Genomic DNA, 24,153 nt, shown 5'->3' with positions numbered 1-24,153 from the left:
TTTAACGTCTACCTTTGATGCCTAACTGTTTAACGTCTACCTCTGATGTCTATTTGAAGCCTACTTCTGATATCTGACAAATCAACATCTACCTCTGATATCATCTGATTATTGTCTAATACTGTAATGCAATAAGTCATCATTTGCTGTACCTACCGATCAGCCATTTTGTGTCAAGAATATCGACAGAGTCTAAGAAAACCTCTAATCGTCTTAGTCAACCTTAATGACCAAGAAGAAAGTCTCAAGAAGCCTCGATTAAATATAACATAATTCAGCGCAGAGTTTCGGCAGCCTAATAGAATTTCGAAGCCGTGAAAGGTGAAAGAAATCGTGAGAAACGGTATCTGTGAATAATTAAAAGTCAAGAGAAATGAGCGAAAAAAAGAAGAAATATGGATAAAGATACGCAACGTCGATTCGGGAGAAAGGTTTGATCTGGGTTCCTTGAACCCAGAGCTTTCCGAAAACGAAGCTGTCCTCGTTACGGCACGCAACTGAATGTGGATCACGGAAAAAGGACCTTCTCTTCAGGGCCTCGTGAGAACGTGGACGAAGAAGACTCGTCGTGGGATCGTAGAACAATGTGCACTTTTCATTGCAATTATTTTCGCGCTAACAAACTCTCCTTCGTACGGGAAAGAGCTCCGCTTTCGTGGAAACTCTTATCGCGTGTACGCCGGGGAAAAGGGCTTCGCTTTTAACTAGTCGATTTCCCTGGTAATACAGTGAGAAATTGCGGAATACAGAGACATTTCTATGGTAACGTAGGTGGATCATGGGTAGAAATTGTCGGATCGGAGGTATACTCGGTTTGTTATCAGAGGTAGATGTTAAATAGATGTTGGAGGTGGACTTCATATAGTTAGATATCAGAGGTAGACTTCAAATAGATGGACATTAGAGGTAGATGTTAAATAGTCAGATATCAGAGGTAGATGTTAAATAGTAGGACATCAGAGGTAGATGTTAAATAGTCAGATATCAGAGGCAGACTTCCAATAGTTAGTCATCAGAGGTAGGCTTTAAATAGACATCAGAGGTAGATGTTAAATGGTCAGATATCAGAGGCAGACTTCCAATAGTTAGACATCAGAGGTAGGCTTCAAATAGACATCAGAGGTAGATGTTAGGTAGTCAGACATCAGAGGTAGATGTTAAATGGTCAGATATCACAGGCAGACTTCCAATAGTTAGACATCAGAGGTAGGCTTCAAATAGACATCAGAGGTAGATGTTAGGTAGTCAGACATCAGAGGTAGATGTTAAGTAGTCAGACATCAGAGATAAATGTTATGTAGTCAGACATCAGAGGTAGATGTTAAACAGTCAGACATCAGAGGTAGATGTTAAGTGGCCAGACATCAGAAGTAGACTTCAAATAGACATCAGAGGTAGATGTTAAACAGCTAGACATCAGAGGTAGATGTTAAATAGTCAGATATCAGAGGTAGACTTCAAATAGACATCAGAGGTAGATGTTAAGTAGTCAGACATCAGAAGTAGGTGTTAAACAGTTAGCCACCAGAGGTAGATGTTAAACAGTCAAATATCAGAGGTAGTCAAATAGACATCAAAGGTAGATGCTGTCATAAATTTTAATAGTAATGACTGTCCATCTAGAGCCCGTCTAATTGTCAAACATCCAAAAATCTATTTTAAGCATGCACTGACATGATTGCTATTTTATTACTCTTTCCTCACAAAAGTTAAAAGAGAATCTCTCCAGATAATCACAACAGAACAGTGCACGGTACATTCAAGAATCATCTAACCCAAAGTGCTCTAATCCCCCAAATCAACAAATCCCGCAGATGCAACTTCATCGAAAGTGACCATCGATCTCTCCAAATGCCTTCACTTGTCCTCCCACGCATCAGCTAAAAAATGGAGAGAGAAGTGTCCGATACCGAAGGTATCTTCTCTAAAAGACTATCCAGCAACTGGGCCGAGTTGCCGACCACCTTGCGAAAGAAACAGAAACACCGTCCCGAGATTCTCTCGCAATTCGTGGACCCTTCCGAGGTCTCCGAAAGCGAGTCCCGCAAAATCGAGCTGAAGCCCTTCAACAATGTGCAGCGAATGATCAAAAGGTCCGAGTTTCTCCGAAAACTCGAAACGAACGAGAACGGTAAAGATCGAAAACCGGAGAAGAAGTCTGATTTCTTCGAAGACAGAAAAGAGGATCGGAAGAAGAGTCTGAGCAATCTCGTCGGGAAGTTCGAGTCGAGGAACTTCTCCGACGAAGATCGAAAGACGAACTCGCCGGACAGTCTGCTGGTGAAGTCCTCGGAGTCTGAGCTGAGCAGCGACGAGTATGGGCAGACGGACGACTCCGGTGCGTTCCTCGAGAAAGCGTCGAAGGGTCCCAAGGAGCAGAGGAACAAATTCATCAAGTTCTTCGCGAAGGACGAGTGTAAGAAGAAGAAGAAGGAGGAGAAGCTGGACGTGAACAAGAACGTGAAGCAGATTTCGAGGATTCTGGAAACTAAAAAGGACAAAACTCAGCCAAAATACGAATACGAGAATATACCGAGGATCGATATGACCAAGTTAGAACCGAAACCCTTTCTGAACCCTGTGGATCGACCTCAGCCCACTATCGAACAGCTGAGACTCGAGGAGGGCTGTCTTCTGAGGAACTCGAAGAATCAGTCTCCGAAGGAGTGTTTTGAGATCAAATACAGGGCTCAGTCGCCAGCTAGACATAAACAGAACGAGGAGACTCAGGTTAACGAACTGATTCAGGATTTCTACGATAATGAACAGTTCGTTGGAAGGATGAACGGAGAGAGGAAGGTTTCCAAGATGGAGACGATTGCTGAGGAGAACGCGGATGGAAGTAAATTAAGCGTCAGAGAGATACTGAAGAGATTCGAGGAGCTGAGGACACAGAACGAGACGCAGGTCGAGGAGAAGTCGAACGACAAGACGCTCACCACCATTCAGGAGACCTTGAAGAAACTCGACGAGAAGGTCAAGAGCTACCAGGTCACCATCACATTCTTGTCCTCGATTAATAAATACTTTTCTACTTTGATTTTTAACTTCTGTTAATGCGACGGTGAAGAGGTCTATCAATTTTTTTTAGACATTAGTTAGTTTCAAACTTTTATACATTTTCTTTGATCTTGTTACTACGACTTTACTATCATTTTTTTTTTTAATGTTTTTTTGATGAAAAAACTTTGATGTTTTCCTTCGAGTTGACGCAGAAAGAGCAGGGTCATCAACTTCTGTATTTTACGAGAGATACGAGGCGTGTCCTTGATTACCTTTTCGTCTTTAAAGAGAAGTGAATTTTTAGGCTAAAAGTTCGATACCGAGATGTTTACCGTTAAACGGATAAGTACCGGAAAGGAATGTAGATGTCGTACGAATTCGCATAATCGGGAAGATATTAGTAAAGTGGCGATGGTAAAATACCGTAATACCGCGCCAAGTGTAACGAGCGGAACCATTAAAATGTTTAAACAGAATTAATGGTGCCACCATAGAAGGCATCGTTTCTCGGCCAATTAAGGTTAACGAACAACGAATTAGTTTTACGATGCCTAAAATTGTCCATTTTTATTCTTGTTACGTGATAATGCATCCTTTGAAGTATAATGCATCATATTGGCATTAAAATTAATTTTTGAATAATTTAAATATTTTCTAATATTAAAGAATTCGAATACGCTCTGAATTTTACAGAGTCAGAAAATAAAACTATTTTGCTGATAATGAAATTCTATCGAAGATCAAATTTCATGAAATGTCTGCAAATTTATCAGCACTCAAATACAGCGAGAGAGAATTAATTACAATTAAATATAAATTAGTACAATTCTTTATTAGAATTTGACCTTTGAATTTCTAGACTATATAATTTCATCTAGCAATAACAAGGAAATAATTCAGCCGTTCTCTCATTGAAAGATGTTATTAAAAATAACAACTGCAATAACCCAGTAATAAACACTGTAAGACTTGTAAAGTAATTCATTTTATAAACAGGCCGTAGAGAATCAGGTTGTTATTAATACTATTAAATTAACTATGTACGTGTTCTTTCGATGTATCTCGATGCATTGACGATTATGTGGGTCAGGGTCGACATCTGCTTATCCTGCTCGCTCAGTACGTTCAGGTTTTGTCAGCAGTGTTCCATATACCGGGTGTGTAGTCTGATACAAAGACTGTAATTTAAAAATTATCATTCAAATTACTGCGACAATTCTTACTACGTTGCATTATAAAAAATTGAATGGAGGAATAAGGCAATTGGATCATGCGTCGAATTACCACGCGTAGAATTACCATGCGTCGAAATACCATGCGTGGAATCACCACGCGTCGAATTACCACGCGTAGAATTACCTCGCGTCGAATTGCAATGCGCCGAATTACCACGTATCGAATTACTACGCATGGAGTCACCACGCGTCGAATTACCACGCGTGGAGTTACCACGCGTCGAATTACCACGCGTAGAATTACCACGCGTCGAATTACCATGCGTGGAGTTACCACGCGTAGATATACCACGCGTCGAATTACCACGCGTCGAATTACCACGCGTGGAGTCACCACGCATCGAATTATTACGCGTCGAATTACCACGCGCCAATTTACCATGCGTGCAGTCACCATGCGTCGAAATACCATGCGTGGAATCACCACGCGTCGAATTACCACGCGTGGAATCACCACGCGTCGAATTACAATGCGCCGAATTACCACGTATCGAATTACCACGCGTGGAGTCACCATGCGTCGACTCACCACGCGTGGAATTACTCGAATATGTCTGTTATCAGAATTGAAAGAAAATATTCGACCTTCAGATTTCATTCAAATAATTCGAATCTAAAATTAAACATGGGAACTCTTGTACGGACTTTCACATCGTTCTCATTGAATCTAACTGGATCAAAGGAAATCGTTTCACTTTTGATCAAGAAGACAATTATAAATCCATCAACCTCAGATATAAATGTACCCGTATAATTTCACTGTAGTGTTCTATTTAATGCTTCCTGGTGTTCTAAATGTTCTTTTAAACATTTCAAGTCAATTCTGTTATCGATACTATAATTACAATCTGGTACATAAAATTTATTAAAGGAGTTTCTATCGGAAAATTATGTGTAAAGTATCCTTGTAAAACCTCGATTATTATCGGTCCGCTTTCAATGATACACCGCGGTTTCTCGACCTTTCCTATTATTCATTTTCTCTTTCGCGTTTCCTGCTTTTCACCAACGCGGATATCTTGGATCCGTCGATCGATCTCTCGAGAAAACGGGTTTCCTTGCACGCGATCCAGAATCGACCGAAGAATGCGGAGAACACAGTCGAACTCTTATCATTGGCGTAGCTAGCGCCTTTTTTGCGAAACGAGGAATTATTGGGCGGTAGATTACTATAAGCTCGATTAATGCACGTTGAATTATCACAAGCTTCATTACTACCCCTTGGAGTATTACAAGTTTGATTAGTGTGCGTTGGATTACTATAAGCTTGATTATGGCGCGTTAGATTACTACAAGCTTGATTACGGCACGTTAGTGTACTACAAGCTTGATTACGGCACGTTAAATTACTATAAGCTTGATTACGACACGCTGGATTACTACAAGTTTGGTTACGGCGCGTGAGATTACCACGCTTCTAATTACCACGAGTGGAATTACCACGCGTAGAATTACCGCGCGTAGAAGTACCATGAGTCGAATTACCACGCGTGGAGTCACCACGCGTCGAATTACCGTGCGTGGAATTACCACGCGCCGAATTACCACGTATCGAATTACAACGCGTGGAGTCTCCACGCATCGAATTACAATGCGCCGAATTACCACGCGTGGAGTCACCACGTTTCGAATTACTGTGCGCTGAATTACCACGTATCGAATTACCACGCGTCGAATTACCACGTGCCAAATCAGTGCATCACATGTCACATATCAATTCATCAATTTGCAACTCAATTCATAAAGTTTCATCCGCACACCTCAAAGTACAATACAACAAATTATATCTCCGTATAAACATATCTCATAAATGTCAACTTATGTTTGATTTTCTGTACATTTTGAACCGGTCCAAGTTGACCCTACGCCAATGGCTCCTCTTTCCTCTCCGTTCGTTTTACCGAACCAACGAACCTCGGTGAAATGGGGAAATTAATAATCCTCGAACGACCTACGACCGACTTATTCCGCCATTCTTGCAGGTTGCATCCGCCTGGCTGGTTTCATAGATTCAACTCGTTCCATATGTAAACGTCAGCAAACGATACCTGACCGTTTACGAGCTAATGTGATTTGCACCATTAACATGATTTATAGTATCACGTAGATATACCGTGTTACTTGTTCTGTCGCTTGTAAAATTGTTGAAACATTCCTCAAATCGATTGCACTTGATAATCTAGAGATTATTCAATATTTTTACTTGAGAAATTATCGAGATGGAAAAGTTGAGTGCCACGAAATTTGATTGGGATTTTTGATAGAAGATTCTTTTAATTTGGGGTTTTGTGTAAAAATTGTTTTAATGAAAAATTTTTGAATTTCGACGACGAGAGTTTTTAACCTCTCACTCATGAGCCCCGGTTTGGGTCATTTGTAAAGGAAAATCGATACTATTTGCGCCACACGATTTGCGTTACCGTGACGCTTGTAATGTCGTGAAAGTCTGGATTTCTATCCTCGTCCGGTTGCCATTATAGCTTCTCCAGCTGGCATATATTTAGTAAATTGCGATTTCTTTGGTCTGTAACGCAATTTTTCCGCGGTGCCGTTGCCGGAATGATATTGCAATAACGTAACCCTCAATTTGCCATAATTTGCTAAGTAATAAGCGGCTGTTCAATGATAAAACACCATACGACTTCGGCCATTTTTATGGCTACCTTCTAATAATATTACGTTTCGTCAACTATTTTAAGATGAGACTCTTACCTTCGGGCGTAATACTCCACCTTCTTATCTTTTATTGTCATTTTTTGTTATTAAACAAAATGGGCCTCTTTTAAATCAATTATGACAGAACATTTTGTCAAATGAATTGTAAAAAGACATTTTGACTAGACATTTTGATAAATAAATTGTGACAAAACATTTAAACTAGACATTCTAACAAATAAATAGTGACAAAGCAATCTGTCAAATTAAATGTGTCAAAACATTTTGACAAATAAGAAAAAATTTCCCATTAAAAGAAAATGTCTATAAGAAGCATGTAACTAAAGAACGTGTCTTTAAAAAGAGATGAATGAGCGATTAAGTAATTTTCGTAGAGATAAAAGAAGTGTTACGATTGCAGGTCGACCAGAAGCCGTCGCACAAGCCGAACCACCACGAGAATCACGTCTCGCAGATCACAAAGTCGATTCAGTCGCAGACGAACCACAGCACACCGAATCACGTACAATCTCATGGTCAATCTAATCACGTCGTATCGAATCACGACAACCACGTGTCCGTGAATCGTGTGCCGAACCACGTGTCGGCTACGAACCAGACGAACCATCAGAAAAACCAGCTGAACCAACGGCTCAGCCCGACCCAAGAATGGAGGCAACCGGAAGACAACGGCAGAGTGCAAGAAGATGGCATCTACGAGAGCGGACCGGTGGTCAACGATGGAAAACACTCTCTGCTGCAATATGCCATGCTGAACTTCAGGCAGAGCACTGAAAAGTTTGTATCTTATCTTTATAATAGAATTAGATGTTTAGGTTACTGCAAACTTAATTTTAAGTTATTTTGAGGAACTACAAATTTAGGAATGTGAACTCTGCAAGGGATTGCACTATGAATTACCAAGCGTGGAGTTACCACGCGTCGAATTACCGCGTGTGGGGTCACCACGCATTGAATTATGACGCGTAGAATTACCACGCGTCGAATTACCACGCGTGGAGTCACCACGCATCGAATTACCACGCGTCGAATTACCACGCGTGGAGTCACCACGCATCGAATTACCACGCGTAGAATTACCACGCGTCGAATTACCACGCGTGGAGTCACCACGCATTGAATTACGACGCGTCGAATTACCACGCGTAGAATTACCACGCGTCGAATTACCACGCGTGGAGTCACCACGCATCGAATTACCACGCGTAGAATTACCACGCGTGGAGTCACCATGCATCGAATTACGACGCGTAGAATTACTACGCGTCGAATTACTACGTGTGGATTCACCACGCATCGAATTACCACGCGTAGAATTACCACGCGTGGAGTCACTATGCATCGAATTACGACGCGTAGAATTACCACGCGTCGAATTACCACGCGTGGAGTCACCACGCATCGAATTACGACGCGTGGAATCACCGCGCGTCGAATTACCACGTATCAAATTACCACGCGTCGAATTACCACATATCGAACTACCACGCGTAGAATTACCGCGCCCCGAATTACAATGCGCCGAATTACCACGTATCGAATTACCACGCGTGGAATCACCACGCATCGAATTGCAATGCGCCGAATTACCACGTATCGAATTACGAAGCGTGGTATACACTCTTCTAAATTATATTAGAGTTTGTATTTTGAAGTTTCTCCAGTAATTATAGTAATTTATTAATCATAACATACATCTGAGCTAGCAATGAATTTCTTTCGAGCACTTTAAAGGCGACCGTGTTCAAAGAGGATTCTAAGCCGTGACAAAAACACTTTTACCAAATTAAAGTACCGTAGTAAAAGAGAAATTAATGTTAAAAGACTAATTGGCCACTCTTACGCAAGAAACTCGGAGCAACCATGTTGAGAAAGCATAACGCACTTAGAACTCTCAGAGCAGGAGCGACCATCTTGGTGAACGCGTGGACTAACGAGTCTGTATCTTTCGACATTATTCAATATCTCACGAGTTAATGCTCGAAAGTGCTTCGAAAGTGTTCGACTAAATCAAGTGTTTCCTCGGGATATGGACTGGTGGAAATGAACAGGTGTCTGAAATTTATGTATGTTGACGTAATACTGTAAGACAAGTTCAAATGCTATAGAGATTAGTGTGCAAATGAAGAAAAAGTGAAAACAGTATAATGAAATTTTAACGCCATTTTAATATCGGTGATTAAAATATCGTAAAAGCTAATAACAGTTTGAAAAGTAATGAAACAATACAAGGATACCTGACGAACACGAATGAACAGATGCAGCAGCAAAAAAGATAACGAATCGAGATACGATCTGAGAGGAATCATTAAAACACCTAACTAGAGTAAAGACTTCCTAAACATGACGATGACAAGTGACGACCACCTAGCTTGTACTCTCAACGGGACTTTTTCCTCTTTGTAACAGCATCCAGCAATGGGAGTCCCCTTTATGGTTTAGCTCCTTCAACTAGTCTTCCGTTTTGGAAAACTATCACTCACGTCACCTTAAAGTCCCGTTCCTTCGATCAATCAATTCTAACAGTCCCTTCGTGCAATTATACAAGAACTAGGATCCTAGATCTATCCAGCACAGTCTACTTTCTTCATTTTTTGTTCTGTACCACCCTACAAATATTTAACTCATTGCCAGATAAATTTAATAGTTGCAAATACTGAAGTATAAAATCATTAGAGTTATCCCAAAGTTGGTAGAAACTTATGAAAAAGTGAAGAGATTTGGACTGAAATTGTCTACCTTTTCAGCAAACTTTGTTAAGTAGTGAGAGGAGCGAAGAAAGTAATGAACAAAAGTTTAACTAAGATAATTTCTTTGTAGGTTTGAAATGCTGAAGACTGCGGATGGTTCCATAAGTGGTTCACTTAAGGTGATCGAGTCTCTGAAGAACAAGAAGAAGAGCAAGAAGAGCAAGGGTCAACAGGATGGAGCAGAATGGACTTGGAAGGAGCAGGTGGATCTCGTGAAATACTCTGCTATGCCGATAGAACAAAGTCTGTTGAGGCTGGATGCAGATTTGAGTGCCTTAGCTGTGGAGTGCTTTTTGTGTCTGATGAGATACATGGGTGATCAACCATTGCCTCCAGACACCAGTGAAGTCAAATGCGTTTACACTATTCTGATGGTAAGTAATTAACTAGAAGTAGATGAGGTTTTAATATTTCATGTGAGAATGTCATGCCATCTAATTGGTATTAGAAAGTTTTATTCAATGTCTCATACAAAAATGCAGTGAAATGTATTAATAATTCCAATATGGGACAGTGATTTCATGTCCCACTTTCAGTGCAAAAAGTTTTAATTTACTCTCAGCTAGTTATAAAGATTTCCCCTTGATGATCTAGTTGAATCTGAAGTATATAATAAATTGAATGATAAATGAGAGAATTATAAATTTAATGTGATTACTTTTCTGTGGAAGCAATTTTATGACTTTCTATGAATGAATCAATCAACATTAATTTCAATTTTATTACAGCACTGTCACAAGTATGAGCTCCTTAGAGATGAAGTATACTGTCAACTAATGAAACAAACTACCAACAACAAGAGTCCAAACCCTGACAGTTGTCAGCGAGGATGGAGAATCTTCAGTATCGTTGCTGCCTATTTCACCTGCAGTGATGGCCTCAGACCGTATCTCACTAAATATCTTGAAACTGCTGCTTATGATAAGAGAAGAGCATATCATGGAACTGCTACAGTATGTCTACAGAATCTCAGGAAAACAGTTAAATATGGAGGAAGGAAGAATGTGCCCAGCGTAGATGAGATTATGGCAATCAGTGCTGGCAGGAATGCAAAGAGACAGATTTATAGACTTCCAGGTGGAACAGAGAGGGTTATCAACACAAAGTGTACTACTGTTGTGCAGGTAAATCTCTAATTATACTACAGTAACTTAAAGCTATAAAATTACTACATTACTAAATTACTTTTAAGAAAGTACCCTTAAGCAAAAAGTAAAATATGTTGTAAAATTCCCTTTTGTAAACTAAACACTGTTATCTACTATTTAATTTTAACAGGATGTTATCGAAGAGATGTGCAACATAATATCTGTCAGGAATCCCCATGAAATGGATGAATTCTCATTATATTGTATCGTTGACGGTGATGCGTTCACCATGCCATTAGCAAGAGATGAATACGTTTTAGATGTAACTACTGAACTTCATAAGAATCATCAAGTTTTCTACTTAATATTCTGCAGGTATAAAAATGATACTGTCACTAACCTAGCAATAAATCAAACTACTTTCAGCCATGATTTCTTTTACTTTAATAAAATATCACTTTAATAGAATTAATATCATGTTGTTATATAGACCTTAGACATTCAAAACTATTCATTCAGCTGAAATAATATATTCAAAGGATAACACAATTTTTTTTCTGTACAGATCGGTCTGGTACTACCCTCTCAGACTGGATGCACCACTGTACATAGAAGTTGTGTTCAATCAAATAGCTCCAGACTATCTAGAAGGCCTCTTACTGGTCTTGCCCGGAGAACATTTACCTCAAGAAGTTATAGTAAGTCTCTTGAATCATTCTAATCAAACTTCTATTCTACTTAATTAATCCTCCATTCTTTGCAGTACGACATGGCACAAATAGCAGCTCTCTTGCACAGGGCAGCAGACATGACCCATGAACCTACTACCAAGGAAATTAAATATTTATTGCCCAAACCAGTACTCAGTTTGAGAGACCCACGACCCCAGCAGTGGGCAAATATGGTTCAACAAGCATGGAACAACGTTCAACATAATACAGTAGCTGCTTGTAAAGCTCAAGTTCTTGGTAAGTGTTCCTTTACCTCTTTTCAATTTTCTTGCACAATTTCTGTAATATTGACATTTCAGAAATTTTGTGGAAGTGGCCATTATTCGGATCAAGTTTCTTCGCTGTGAAGAGGGTGCCTGAAGGGAAGGAGAAGGGTGGTGACCATATTTTGGCGTTGAACAGACACGGAGTACACTTCATTGATTTAATTACACATGTAAGTAAATTTCAGAGATAAGTCAAATAAGTTGTTCAGTTTGTAAAATTAAATTGGAAGTAAGACAGCGGTGGAAATATAAAGTAATTTTCAATTGTTGATAAATTGCAGGAGACACTGTATCATTATCCCTACTCGGAGGTGATCTCCACCAGGAAAGTGAAATCCGAGGAAGGAACTCTTTACCTGGATATGAAATGTGGCAATCTGATGCAGCAACGTATCACAAGGCTCCAAACAGAACAAGCACACGAAATTTCTCGACTGATCAGACAATACATCACCATGGAACAAAGGACAACCAACGCTCAAGGCTCTGGAATCGGATTCGGCATGAGATAAAATTTTCTATCTGTCAGTTCGATTAATGGCCGTCAATAATCGATGGAGCCACAGAGCACTGTAAATAGAGATCTGATGGTCGAGTTTGGACAAAGGAAGTTTTAGCTAAAAACTTTGGTCATGTACATAGAAGTTTATTCAGAATCAAGGAAACAGCAACGATTTTATTTTTGTTAATTCTGAATACCGGAGACTGTTTCGAAGAGGGACTTCATGGAACAACGTGTGAACCTTCCTTGAAATAGTTTCTTGAAATATTTAAAAATTTACAATAGAAATTTTCTAAAGGAATTCTAATTTATTTATTAATCTGTGGAATTAATTGAAAGTCTTGTAAGACTTGGCAAGATATTTCAAGACATCTGCCAGAATTTCTTGCAAGTGTAGATGCATTTGAGAAGTAAATCTCGAAGTCTCGGTAAATATAAATTTTCTTCTAAATGTGTACGGAAAATGTAAACGAAGAGGATGAAGAATGCTCAAGTATCTAAGCAATTATTCTCGACTCTGTAAATACGCGTTTAGAAACGTTTAGAGAAAGAGAGGACCGTGTGAACGAGATATTTTCGAGGAAAGATGCTGAGTCCAATTTCTTTTCTCGACAAGAAATCGAAGTTGATTAAAGTGCAAGAAAAGGAAATGACCAGCGATTCGATTTGTAAATCCAATTAATGATTAATCTTACGTTCCGATGGACACTAACAAGCTGCGGTTATATTGTTTATCACCAGACATTATTATTAATAATTGTATGTATGCGTATCGATGTGAACGGAGGTGTTGATACTTTATATTAAAAAGTTTCTACATATACAACAACTTGTTTGCTTCCTTTTGCTTCTTCACTGAAAGGTAAGTATAATTTACAATTAGTAGTTCAATTTCAATTTTTCTAATTTTAGTTCTGTTCTCACAGATTAACCTCGTTTACAGGAAACTGAAGAAATGACATTACATTGTAATAAGAAATTTGTCAAGTTTTATTTTAGCTTGTAAAGTACATAAGTGTTCATAATTTAATTTTTATTTGCAAAATATTAAAATATTTCTTGGAACACTTGAGGGCAGTTAAAATAAATACTTAATACATGAATAATAAATATTTCTAAAAATATTTTCTATAAATCTTGATACTCACAAATTAAAAATTAAAAATTTAAGTACAACCTTTTGTTAAACTAATCTCAGAACAAAAAATGCATCAAAATATGCAGTAAATATCAATATTCATAAAAACATAAAGTAATTCAACTCAGTATTGTAACACCTCTAAAATTTCACATGGAATATAATTTTCTTCAATTCTTATTCTTATTTCTTCAACTAATTTCTAGATCGATTAGGACTGGAAGGTGATTTCGACTTCGCTTCATGAGGCCAGTTGCTAGCTGTATGTCGAACGTATCCAGGGTCAGTTGGGGTCGAAGGTGTCTTCACGTTAGCCGTCTGTGTTCCGGTACTCGCGGTTCTGAGAGAACTGAAACATTCTTCCAGCATCTCAATTTCGTCTTTGCTTTTTTCTATTTCCTTTTCGTAGCCCTTTGGGGGAGGCGGTACGTTGAACGACACGTCTCGATTCTTTCTCTGACTCTTTGGGGACGATCTTTTCATTCGGATGGGCACGTTGTCGTATTGACTGGTGTCGGAGTATCTGAAGACAAAATAGTGGATGTGATGAAAATGTGAAGATTTTGGGATTTGGGAGGATGGGAAGGTTGGAGAGTTGGAGAGTTGGAGGGATAGGAAGGTTGCAGGTTGGAGAGATGGAGATTTGGAGGGATGGGAAGGTTGGAGGTTGCAGAGTTGGAGATTTGGAGGGATGGGAAGGTTGGAGGTTAGGTATTTGGGAATTTGGGAGGTTGGGAGGCTAGAAATTTGGAGATTTGGGTGATTGGAAACTTGAGAATTTGGGGATTTGAGTGATTGGGAACTTGAGGGTTTGGGGATCTGAAGATTTGGGGATTTGGGTGATTGGAAACTTGAGGATTTGGGGATTTGAGTGATTGGGAACTTGAGGGTTTGGGGATCTGAAGATTTGGGGATTTGGGTGATTGGAAACTTGAGGATTTGGGGATTTAGGTGATTGGAAATTTAAGGATTTGGGGATTTGGGTGATTGGAAACTTGAGGATTTGGGGATTTGAGTGATTGGGAACTTGAGGGTTTGGGGATCTGAAGATTTGGGGATTTGGGTGATTGGAAACTTGAGAATTTGGGGATTTGAGTAATTGGGAACTTGAGGGTTTGGGGATCTGAAAATTTAGGGATTTGGGTGATTGGAAACTTGAGGATTTGGGAATTTGGGTGATTGGAAACTTGATGATTTGGGGATTTGGGTGATTGGAAACTTGAGAATTTGGGGATTTGAGTAATTGAGAACTTGAGGGTTTGGGGATCTGAAGATTTGGGGATTTGAGTGATTGGAAACTTGAGGATTTGGGGATTTAGGTGATTGGAAATTTAAGGATTTGGGGATTTGGGTGATTGGAAACTTGAGGATTTGGGGATTTGAGTGATTGGGAACTTGAGGGTTTGGGGATCTGAAGATTTGGGGTTTTGGGTGATTGGAAATTTGAGGATTTGGGGATTTAGGTGATTGGAAATTTGAGGATTTGGGGATTTGGGTGATTGGAAACTTGAAGATTTGGGGATTTGGGTGATTGGAAACTTGAGGATTTGGAGATTTAGGTGATTGGAATCTTGAGAATCTGGGGATTTGAGTGATTGGAAACTTGAGAATTTGGGGATTTGAGTGATTGGAAACTTGAGGATTCGGGGATTTGGCTGATTGAAGACTTGAGGATATGAAGATTTGGATGATTGCTAGAATTGTGTACCAGGAAAATTTAGAATCTGGATGCATATAAAATTACGGCCTAAAGATTTGGGGATTTGAAGCCTTGGAGATTAGAAGACAATCTCCAATTAGTAATTGGAGACCATGGAAGCTAGAGATTAGAAGGTTTGATGATTTAAAAATTCATAAGATTTGAGAATTTGCTGATTTGCAGATATGAAGAGTTAGAGATTTGAAAACTTATACATTTATGAATATATAAACTTGTATATTTGTACAATTTCCAGCTTCAGACATTTGAGAACTTAAGAAAAATGATGATCTACAAATATATAGATTTGTGGATTTACACATCTGTACATTCATACATTTACAAATAAACATACATATTTATATTATTATAATATATTTATGCATCCAAAAATTTTGAAGTTCACGATTCACTCCTTCATTTGAACATTAATAAACTTGAAAAGATATAAAATTCATAAAAAGTTTGAAAATAAATAGGACCTCACCTGTACCCATCAAAGGCTTCATCAACATCGTGCTCCACCTTCATAATCTTCACACCAGGATTAATAATCTTCGCAAACATCGTCTCCCCTCTGTTACTAGACTCAATAGGGAATCTTGGTGTATCCACTTCATCGACAGGCCTCTGATAAATATCATGACTTTTATACACCACCGTAGGCATCTCCATTCGGTGCATCATTTTATAAGATTCTCTGTTCGCGCTCTTCTGCGTCTCAGAGTCTCGATACCTCTGCGAATCTCTGAGAGCTATTCCGTTTTCAAAGTTCTGAGTATACTCTTTCGGTTCTCTTTTCTCTTCTTCGCTTCTGTACATGTCTGTCCGTTGATCTTGCTCCCATTTTTGAAGGTTTTCAGACTGAGGAGCTGAGGTCTTTTGACGTTGCTCCTCCATTTTGTCGAAACCCACGTTGATGTTGCCGTTGTCGTCTTTCTTGGAGATCTTTGGACTCTCTGCTTTTGGTTTTGTTTCCTTCTCAGTCGTTATCGTTATTTCGTGTCTTGCTATGGGAGACAGGAAGTGTAGGATTATTATTAGTAATTATTAGTTAATATTTATATTTATCATTAGTTATTTATGTTATCTTCTAGAATTTTGATTTAAGCATTCGTAAATTTTAGCGTAGACTGAGAACCTTTAAGAGAAGTTACAAAAAAAGAATACTAACAAAATAAAATCATTCTTCATAAAATTTAATTCATTCTTGCAAAATCAAGCTTTGTATAATTTCACAAATAATCTACAGATGTTTTTTTACTTTTTTGTAGTATTTCAATTTTCAATAATTTTGTAGAACATCTTCTGTTATTAAAATTTTGTAGAACTACTTCAGTTGGAAATAATTAAGTTACCTCTCTTGTCAGTTAAATGTTCCTTCATGTCTTCTTTATTTTTCTTCTTGGGAGTGGTCATTAATAAATCAGCGATGAAAACCAACGCTGTTAATAAACACAGTGCCCCAAAAACGGCGGCGTTGTCTACTAAATCTTCAGGGACGTTCTCGATGGACGCCATTGATAGAGCACCAACGATGCCGAAGAGGATTATACCCAGTCCGAGAAAAAATAGCTCCTGCAAAATTAGGGAGAGATTTTTATGAATTTGTTGATGTTGACTGGGTTTTTGAAAATTTAGGATTTGGAGATTTGGGGATTAGGGTCTTAAGGACTTGAGAATTTGGGGATTTGAAGATTTGGAGACTTGGAAATTAGGGATTTGAGGATTTGGGAATTTGGGGATTTGGAGACTTGGGAATTAGGGATTTGAGGATTTAGAAATTTAAAGATTTGAGAATTTGGAGATCCAGAGATTTTCAAGAATTGAGAATTTGTTACTTCTTAAATTTCATAATTTCTGAATTTTGTTACTTAGATTTTTCCACGTTCACTCTCTTTTCTATCACAAAACGGAATCTTCCAGAGCGAACGAATTTGCATGCATCGTAATCAGCCAATCCCCAGATATGACTCATTAAATAAATCACAACATGCACGTTACGTATCCACATCTCCAAGGATATTTTTCTTAAGTTATTTGCATTAAGAACCTATATAACCTTGCTCGTCGACAACAGGTTATTCTCACGGTATCGTTAAAACGTGTGCTCTATATTTAACCGATTTCTCCTATCAAGCTGCATAAATCGAACAGAAAAAGAAATAGTGTCCTTGAAACAAGAATTTCTTATTGAGTTTATTATGTCAGCGAACAGAGGTGTGTCTTTAGAAAAGTTGCAGGTACCAGGAAGAATATTAGGAATGTTTAATGATACTCGAGATTAATATCGTGAGAGAGTGAGGTGTTATACCTCGTTGCTGCTTAATTGCTGTAGGAATGATGCGCTTCCTGACGTTATCATTAAAAATTTATTAATTTAGTTATTATCTGATGAGGAAATAAGTGCCTTGAGAAGTTTTGGTTTTAGCTTGAGATTGTAGGTGGAATTAATTAGAGGAAATTATTCACTTTCGTTTCGTTTCGATTTTCTTGTGGTTTCACTGCTGTTACTTTACCACTTTTATTTATTTTTTTGATTGTTGACGTAGGTGGGATTTTGAAAATAAATGGATTTGGAGATTTTGGGGATTTAGAAGATTGGGGATTTGGAGATTTGGGAATTTGGAAAGTTGGGAATTTAGGAATTTGGAGATTTGGAAGGGTGAAATTCTAGGAATTAGGGGATTTGGAGATTTGGGAATTTGGAAGGGTGGAATTTTAGAAATTTGGGGATTTGGAGATTTGGGAATTTGGAAGGGTGGAATTTTAGAAATTTGGGGATTTGGAGATTTGGGAATTTGCAAGGGTGGAATTTTAGGAATTTGGGGATTTGGAGATTTGGGAATTTGGAAGGATGGAATTTTAGGAATTTGGGGATTTGGAAGATTGGGAATTTGGAAGGGTGGAATTTTAGAAATTTGAGGATTTGGAAGATTGGGAATTTGGAAGGGTGGAATTTTAGAAATTTGGGGATTTGGAGATTTGGCAATTTGCAAGGGTGGAATTTTTGAAATTTAGGGATTTGGAGATTTGGGAATTTGCAAGGGTGGAATTTTAGGAATTTAGGGATTTGGAGATTTGGGAATTTGCAAGGGTGGAATTTTAGGAATTTGGGGATTTGGAAGGGTGGAATTTTAGTAATTTGGGGATTTGGAAGATTGGGAATTTAGAAGGGTGGAATTTTAGAAATTTGGGGATTTGGAGATTTGGGAATTTGCAAGGGTGGAATTTTAGGAATTTGGGGATTTGGAGATTTGGGAATTTGGAAGGGTGGAATTTTAGGAATTTGGGGATTTAGAAGATTGGGGATTTGGATATTTGGGAATTTGGAAGGGTGGAATTTTAGGAATTTGGGGATTTGGAAGATTGGGAATTTGGAAGGGTGGAATTTTAGGAATTTGGGGATTTGGAAGATTGGGAATTTGGAAGGGTGGAATTTTAGAAATTTGGGGATTTGGAAGATTGGGAATTTGGAAGGGTGGAATTTTTGAAATTTGGGGATTTGGAGATTTGGGAATTTGCAAGGGTGGAATTTTAGGAATTTGGGGATTTGGAGATTTGGGAATTTGGAAGGGTGGAATTTTAGGAATTTGGGGATTTGGAAGGGTGGAATTTTAGTAATTTGGGGATTTGGAAGATTGGGAATTTGGAAGGGTGGAATTTTAGAAATTTGGGGATTTAGAGGATTGGGAATTTGGAAGGGTGGAATTTTAGGAATTTGGGGATTTGGAGATTTGGGAATTTGGAAGGGTGGAATTTTAGGAATTTGGGATTTGGAAGATTGGGAATTTGGAAGGATGGAATTTTAGGAATTTGGGGATTTAGAAGATTGGGGATTTGGAGATTTGGGAATTTGGAAAGTTGGGATATTAGGAATTTGGGGATTTAGAAGATTGGGGATTTGGAAGTGTGGAATTTTAGGAATTTAGGAATTAATGAATTTAGAAATTTAGAAATTTGGAAATTTGGAATTTTTGGAATTTAATAATTAATAGTATCAAAGTTTTGAAAGTTTAAGAATTTAGGGTTACAATGTACAAAGGCAAGGTTATATACTTGAAAGCGTCATTAAGCAGCATACAAACGCATTACACGATAAAATCATTGTCGCTGAAGGACACAGTAACGCAAAGAAGAAATACCTTGAAGAACCCAAACAATACGACTATTAGGGAATCTGCTTGCGTAATTGTTAGCGAGGAAGAAATGAAGAGTTCGTAGAATGCACGTTCGATATATCGTTATGAGTCAGTCATTATAATACATAGAGAAGCAAATACAATTACGACAGGAAATAGTTACCGTTTTTCGGCCAGTGAGTTCTCCTGCAGCGGCGGCTATGAGGAGACCCGTTGTGATTATTATGTAACCACCGCAGGTCGCTGTCGCGAGGGCGGCGCCTGTATTTTGTGCCACAAAGAAGAATATTAGAAATTTTTATGTTGGAGAATCTTTTGAATTTGGGGAGAAGTTTTGGAATTTGGAAATTTGGGAATTTGAGAATTTGGGAATTTAAGGATTAGGGAATTTGAGGACTTGGGGATTTGGGGATTTGAAGGTTGTAGGAAAGATTTGGGAATTTCAAGGCTGAAGAATATGGGGTTGGGAATTTGGGGATTTAGAGGTTGCAGGAGAGATTTAGAAATTTAAAGGCTTCGGAATTTGGGGGTTGGGAAATTGGGGATGTGGGAATCTGGGGATTTGAGAATTTTGGGATATGAAGATTTGGGGATGTGACAATTTGGGGGTTTGAGAATTTGGGGATGTGGTGATTTAGAGGTTTGAGATTTTGGGGGTTTGAGAATTTGGGGATGTGGTGATTTGGACGATTGAGAATTTGGGGGTTTGAGAATTTGGGGATGTGGTGATTTGGGGGTTTGAGAATTTGGGGATGTGGGGTTTTGGAGGTTTGAGAATTTGGGGATGTGACGATTTTGGGGGTTTGAGAATTTGGGGATGTGGTGATTTAGAGGTTTGAGATTTTGGGGGTTTGAGAATTTGGGGGTGTGATGATTTGGAAGTTTGAGAATTTGGGGATGTGGTGTTTTGGAGGTTTGAAAATTTGGGGATATGGTGATTTGGGAGTTTGAGAATTTGGGGATGTGGTGATTTGGAGGTTTGAGAATTTGAGGGTGTGATGATTTGGAAGTTTGAGAATTTGGGGATGTAAGAATTTGAAGGTTTGAGACTTTGGGGGTTTGAGAATTTGAGAACAGAAGGATTTAGGGATATGAGAATTTTTGGGATACGAGGATTTGGAAGTTTGAGATTTTACGGTTTTAAGAATTTGGAGGTTTGAGAATTTTGAGATATGAGGATTTGGAGATGTGAGAATTTAATGATGATTTGGGAAAATATGAATTTTAATATACATACGAGTACTTAGAAATTTGAAGAGATCAAAGAATTTGAAGAGTGGAAGACTTGAAGATTAGTAAATTTAAAACTTCAGATACTTCGAAATATTAGAAAATTCAGATACTTGAAAACGTCTAAAATATTTAAAAATTGACCTAAACCTAAAAATCAGAGAATGATAAAATTTCTAAATTTCTCTACCAAAACTAATTACGTAAAACTAAACGAACCTATAGCACCCCACGTAACATTGCTTATAAGAGGCCATTCTCTGCTCCGACTCCTCAAATAATGAAACACCCTTCGACTCTCGTCATCGGTCACCCTGAGTGCCACCACACAGGCAATACAAAGTATCTGTAAATCAAACAAGACTTTTACCTAATACGTTTCACACGTGATACATATTTTAAATTATAATAGTAAAACCAGTTACCACTTCGATAATCCTGATGAACACTTTACGATTCCACATATTATGATTAGAAGAACGTTGCGAAGGCATAAAAAAAGAGTCAGAGAAACGGACGACGTTGACCCGTTTGCATAATTTTCACTTTTGTTCGTTGCATTACCAGCTACTATAATTACACGGTTCAGTAACGTTAAATGAGATCGATGGATTAAATCTAAATTGTCTCTAAATAGATGACATTTAAAAATATTTCAAAATGGTTTCAGATAAGGATCATTTATTATGTAACATCGAAATGTTTTTAAATAAAGATCATAATAGTGGAAACAAAATTTTCTTTTCTTTCTCATTTACTTATTTGTTAATCAGAGAGTTGCAATATTTTGTTAATTTTATTTTTAGAGACCTCTTCAAGTTTCCAAAAATATATTACACAAAATTTTAATTCATTTAAAACACATTTCTAATTGTTGTGAAATTTTTAGTTATAAATAATTGCACTTTATATTTTTAAAAATTATGTTAGTCTAAGATGTATTAGTCTTCCAAAGAGTAAAATCTGTCACTACATATAATAGTTTCCTACGATCATGACAAATCAACTATTTCATTAAAAACTGTATATTAATAAACAATTTTTAAATTGATAACATAGCAGCAATTTTTCTATATTTTCTTCAAATCACTTCCTAAACAGAACAAACTAAAATGCAATAATAATCCACATTTTTGCACTTTTACAAATTTTCCAAAAAAAAAAAAGAAATCACAACAATAAAATCAATCTAAGTCCATGTTTCTTTTCCTATTTAAAATATTAAAAAATTTTATTTAAATTTGTTTAGATAATGTAAATGAACCTTGTGAATGAAAGATGAATGAATGAAAATATAATGAATGAAATTCACGTTTAAACTTGGTGATTTTAATGATCGATCGTAAGAAAGGGTTAAGAGAAGAGCACTCGCGTCGCGACGCGTTCGAACGACAACTGAACAGATAGAAGAGAATCGCAGTTAAACTTACACAAGCTATACCTTGTCACGTAATAAGGTCTGCGTACTGCAGTTAACAACAATGCTACTATCGTAAGGTGCATTGGCGCAGGACGGTGTGAATTTTCGCAATAAACACCATGGAAATGACTAACCATGTGTACCTTGAACCGGTTCGATAGCATTTCGTTGAAGCGACGAACAGGCTCGCAAGAAAATATTTTTAGTGAAATGAAATACAGTTTTTGCTGTTGGAGAGATTTGGAGATTTGGGAATTTGGGAATTTGGGATTTTTGGGATTTGGGGATTTAGGGGATTGGAGAGTCGGAAATTTGGAAATTTGGGAATTTAGGATTTTAGGAATTTGGGGATTTAAGGGATTGGAGAGTTGGAAATTTGGGATTTTAGGAATTTGGGGATTTAAGGGGTTGGAAAGTTGGAAATTTGGGATTTTAGGAATTTGGGGATTTAAGGGGTTGGAGAGTTGGAAATTTGGGACTTTAGGAATTTGGGGATTTAGAGGGTTAGAGAGTTAGAAATTTGGAAATGTGGGAATTTAGGATTTTAGGAATTTGGGGATTTAAGGGGTTGGAGAGCTGGAAATTTGGGATTTTAGGAATTTGGGGATTTAAGGGGTTGGAAAGTTGGAAATTTTGGATTTTAGAAATTTGGGGATTTAGAGGGTTGGAGAGTTGGAAATTTGAGACTTTACGAATTTGGAGATTTAGAGGGTTAGAGAGTTAGAAATTTGGAAATATAGGAATTTAGGATTTTAGGAATTTGGGGATTTAGGAGGTTGGAGAGCTGGAAATTTGAGATTTTAGGAATTTAGGGATTTAAGAGGTTGGAGAGTTGAAAATTTGGGATTTTAGGAATTTGGGGATTTAGAGGGTTGGAGAGTTGGAAATTTGGGATTTTAGGAATTTGGGGATTTAGGGAATTGGGAGTTGGAATTTTGGGAATTTGTAAAAGTGGAAATTTTGGGAATTGGGGTATAATTTGGAAATTGGGGAAATTAGTAATTTGGAAATTTGGGATCTAATTCATTTGGAAATTTGGGAAATTAGTCGTTCGGAAATTTGGGAAATTAATCAGTTGGAAATTTGTAAAATTGTAATTACCAAATTTCAGAATTTGTGAAACCAAAAACTTGAAAATCTATGACTCCAAAAATTTGCAAAATTGTACATTCTGGAATGGCAAAAATAAATTGCAAGCTGCGAAATTGAAAAATTCAACAAGTCAATACGGGATTGCAGAATAAAATCTTTGTTAATAATGTTCATGAGGAACATATTAAATGACTCAGGATATAAAACGATTTAAAATTGCAGGTATACGACAAATTGCTCGTACGATTTTATTGAATCATGCTATGAATCAGCTACGATGTCTAGAATCAATTTACCTATTTTACTAGAAATGTAGAGATTTTTAAAAAATAATATTATTCAAAGACACTTCTATAGTTGATTTACAAATAATAATAATAATATACATATTTTACATCAGTAAAATAATTTGATGAAGTTTTAAGAATTAATACACGTGCCATTATAAACTTGGAATATTCCGCTCGAGTCTTCTGTCTTTTCTTTTAACCTGTTCAACGGCAACTCACATACATTGTATCAAGAACTGTATCGATTTTCGAGCGAGCAACAAGTTGCCCAGACGACAAATGTATCCTTCACGAAAAATAACTTGTACGAACAGTCTAAATAACTTAGCAGAATATATAAGTATAAAAAATAGTTAATATTCACTCATTGAACTCATTGTACATATAATTAATTTAACAACAACTGTAGATTGTAAAAAATATGTAGATAAAATTATTGTACTCTCAGTAGATAAATAGTGTGGTTCATCAAAATGTACAAAATTGTGTTGCTATTAAAATTATTATTAATTTACATCTTTGACAAGTTTGTTTATATTACAGAATATTTATAGAATATTTTTTTTAAGAATATTTACAAGAACATTTTTTAAAGAATTATTTGTAAAATATTTTTTTACAGAATATTTGTAGCAACATTTTTTTACAGAATTATTTATAGAATATTTTTTTAACAGAATATTTATAGCAACATTTTTTTACAGAATTATTTATTGAATATTTTTTTGCAGAATTATTTATGATATTTTTTTAACAATATTTACAGGAACATTTTTTAAAGATTTTTTAAAAAATTATTTATAGAATATTTTTTTAACAGAATATTTGTAGCAACATTTTTTAACAGAATTATTTATAGAATATTTTTTTGCAGAATTATTTATATAATTT

The 24,153-nt window shown here is 37.1% G+C and overlaps 2 protein-coding genes across 10 annotated transcripts in view; one reads left to right on the top strand and one right to left on the bottom strand.

The window, feature by feature from the left end:
• The window catches only part of Myo10A (unconventional myosin 10A), an 88,134-nt gene extending 75,054 nt beyond the window's left edge, over nucleotides 1-13,080 (top strand). For all 6 annotated transcript variants that reach the window (XM_076534777.1, XM_076534776.1, XM_076534774.1 and 3 more), the window contains 8 exons: nucleotides 7,315-7,691; nucleotides 9,735-10,038; nucleotides 10,393-10,788; nucleotides 10,943-11,127; nucleotides 11,318-11,450; nucleotides 11,516-11,720; nucleotides 11,783-11,919; nucleotides 12,031-13,080. In XM_076534777.1, the coding sequence (XP_076390892.1) occupies nucleotides 7,315-7,691; nucleotides 9,735-10,038; nucleotides 10,393-10,788; nucleotides 10,943-11,127; nucleotides 11,318-11,450; nucleotides 11,516-11,720; nucleotides 11,783-11,919; nucleotides 12,031-12,261 (1,968 nt within the window). In that variant the 3' untranslated portion in view covers nucleotides 12,262-13,080. The remainder of the gene's footprint in view (nucleotides 1-7,314; nucleotides 7,692-9,734; nucleotides 10,039-10,392; nucleotides 10,789-10,942; nucleotides 11,128-11,317; nucleotides 11,451-11,515; nucleotides 11,721-11,782; nucleotides 11,920-12,030) is intronic.
• Nucleotides 13,081-13,254: 174 nt separating this feature from the next.
• LOC100877926 (uncharacterized) lies at nucleotides 13,255-21,872 on the bottom strand. 4 transcript variants are annotated; one of them, XM_012290360.2, is made up of 7 exons: nucleotides 21,773-21,872; nucleotides 20,886-21,030; nucleotides 20,680-20,806; nucleotides 19,394-19,491; nucleotides 16,447-16,666; nucleotides 15,576-16,098; nucleotides 13,255-13,912 (listed from the first exon to the last, which is right to left on the bottom strand). In XM_012290360.2, exons 2-7 carry the CDS (start codon nucleotides 20,952-20,954, stop codon nucleotides 13,585-13,587), a joined length of 1,365 nt encoding a protein of 454 aa, XP_012145750.2. In that variant the 5' UTR covers nucleotides 20,955-21,030; nucleotides 21,773-21,872; the 3' UTR covers nucleotides 13,255-13,584. The 4 variants fall into 4 exon arrangements, with proteins under 4 accessions (XP_012145750.2, XP_076390893.1, XP_012145749.2 ...); XM_076534778.1 differs by having other exon boundaries at nucleotides 21,725-21,870; XM_012290359.2 differs by having other exon boundaries at nucleotides 20,886-21,089; nucleotides 21,725-21,866.
• Between the last annotated feature and the right edge of the window lie 2,281 nt (nucleotides 21,873-24,153).

This window comes from Megachile rotundata, chromosome 8 (assembly GCF_050947335.1).
Source record: "Megachile rotundata isolate GNS110a chromosome 8, iyMegRotu1, whole genome shotgun sequence".
Lineage (NCBI taxonomy): Eukaryota > Metazoa > Arthropoda > Insecta > Hymenoptera > Megachilidae > Megachile > Megachile rotundata.
The sequence above is the reverse complement of the archived record's forward strand: the minus strand, read 5'-3'. Positions and strand labels throughout refer to the sequence as shown.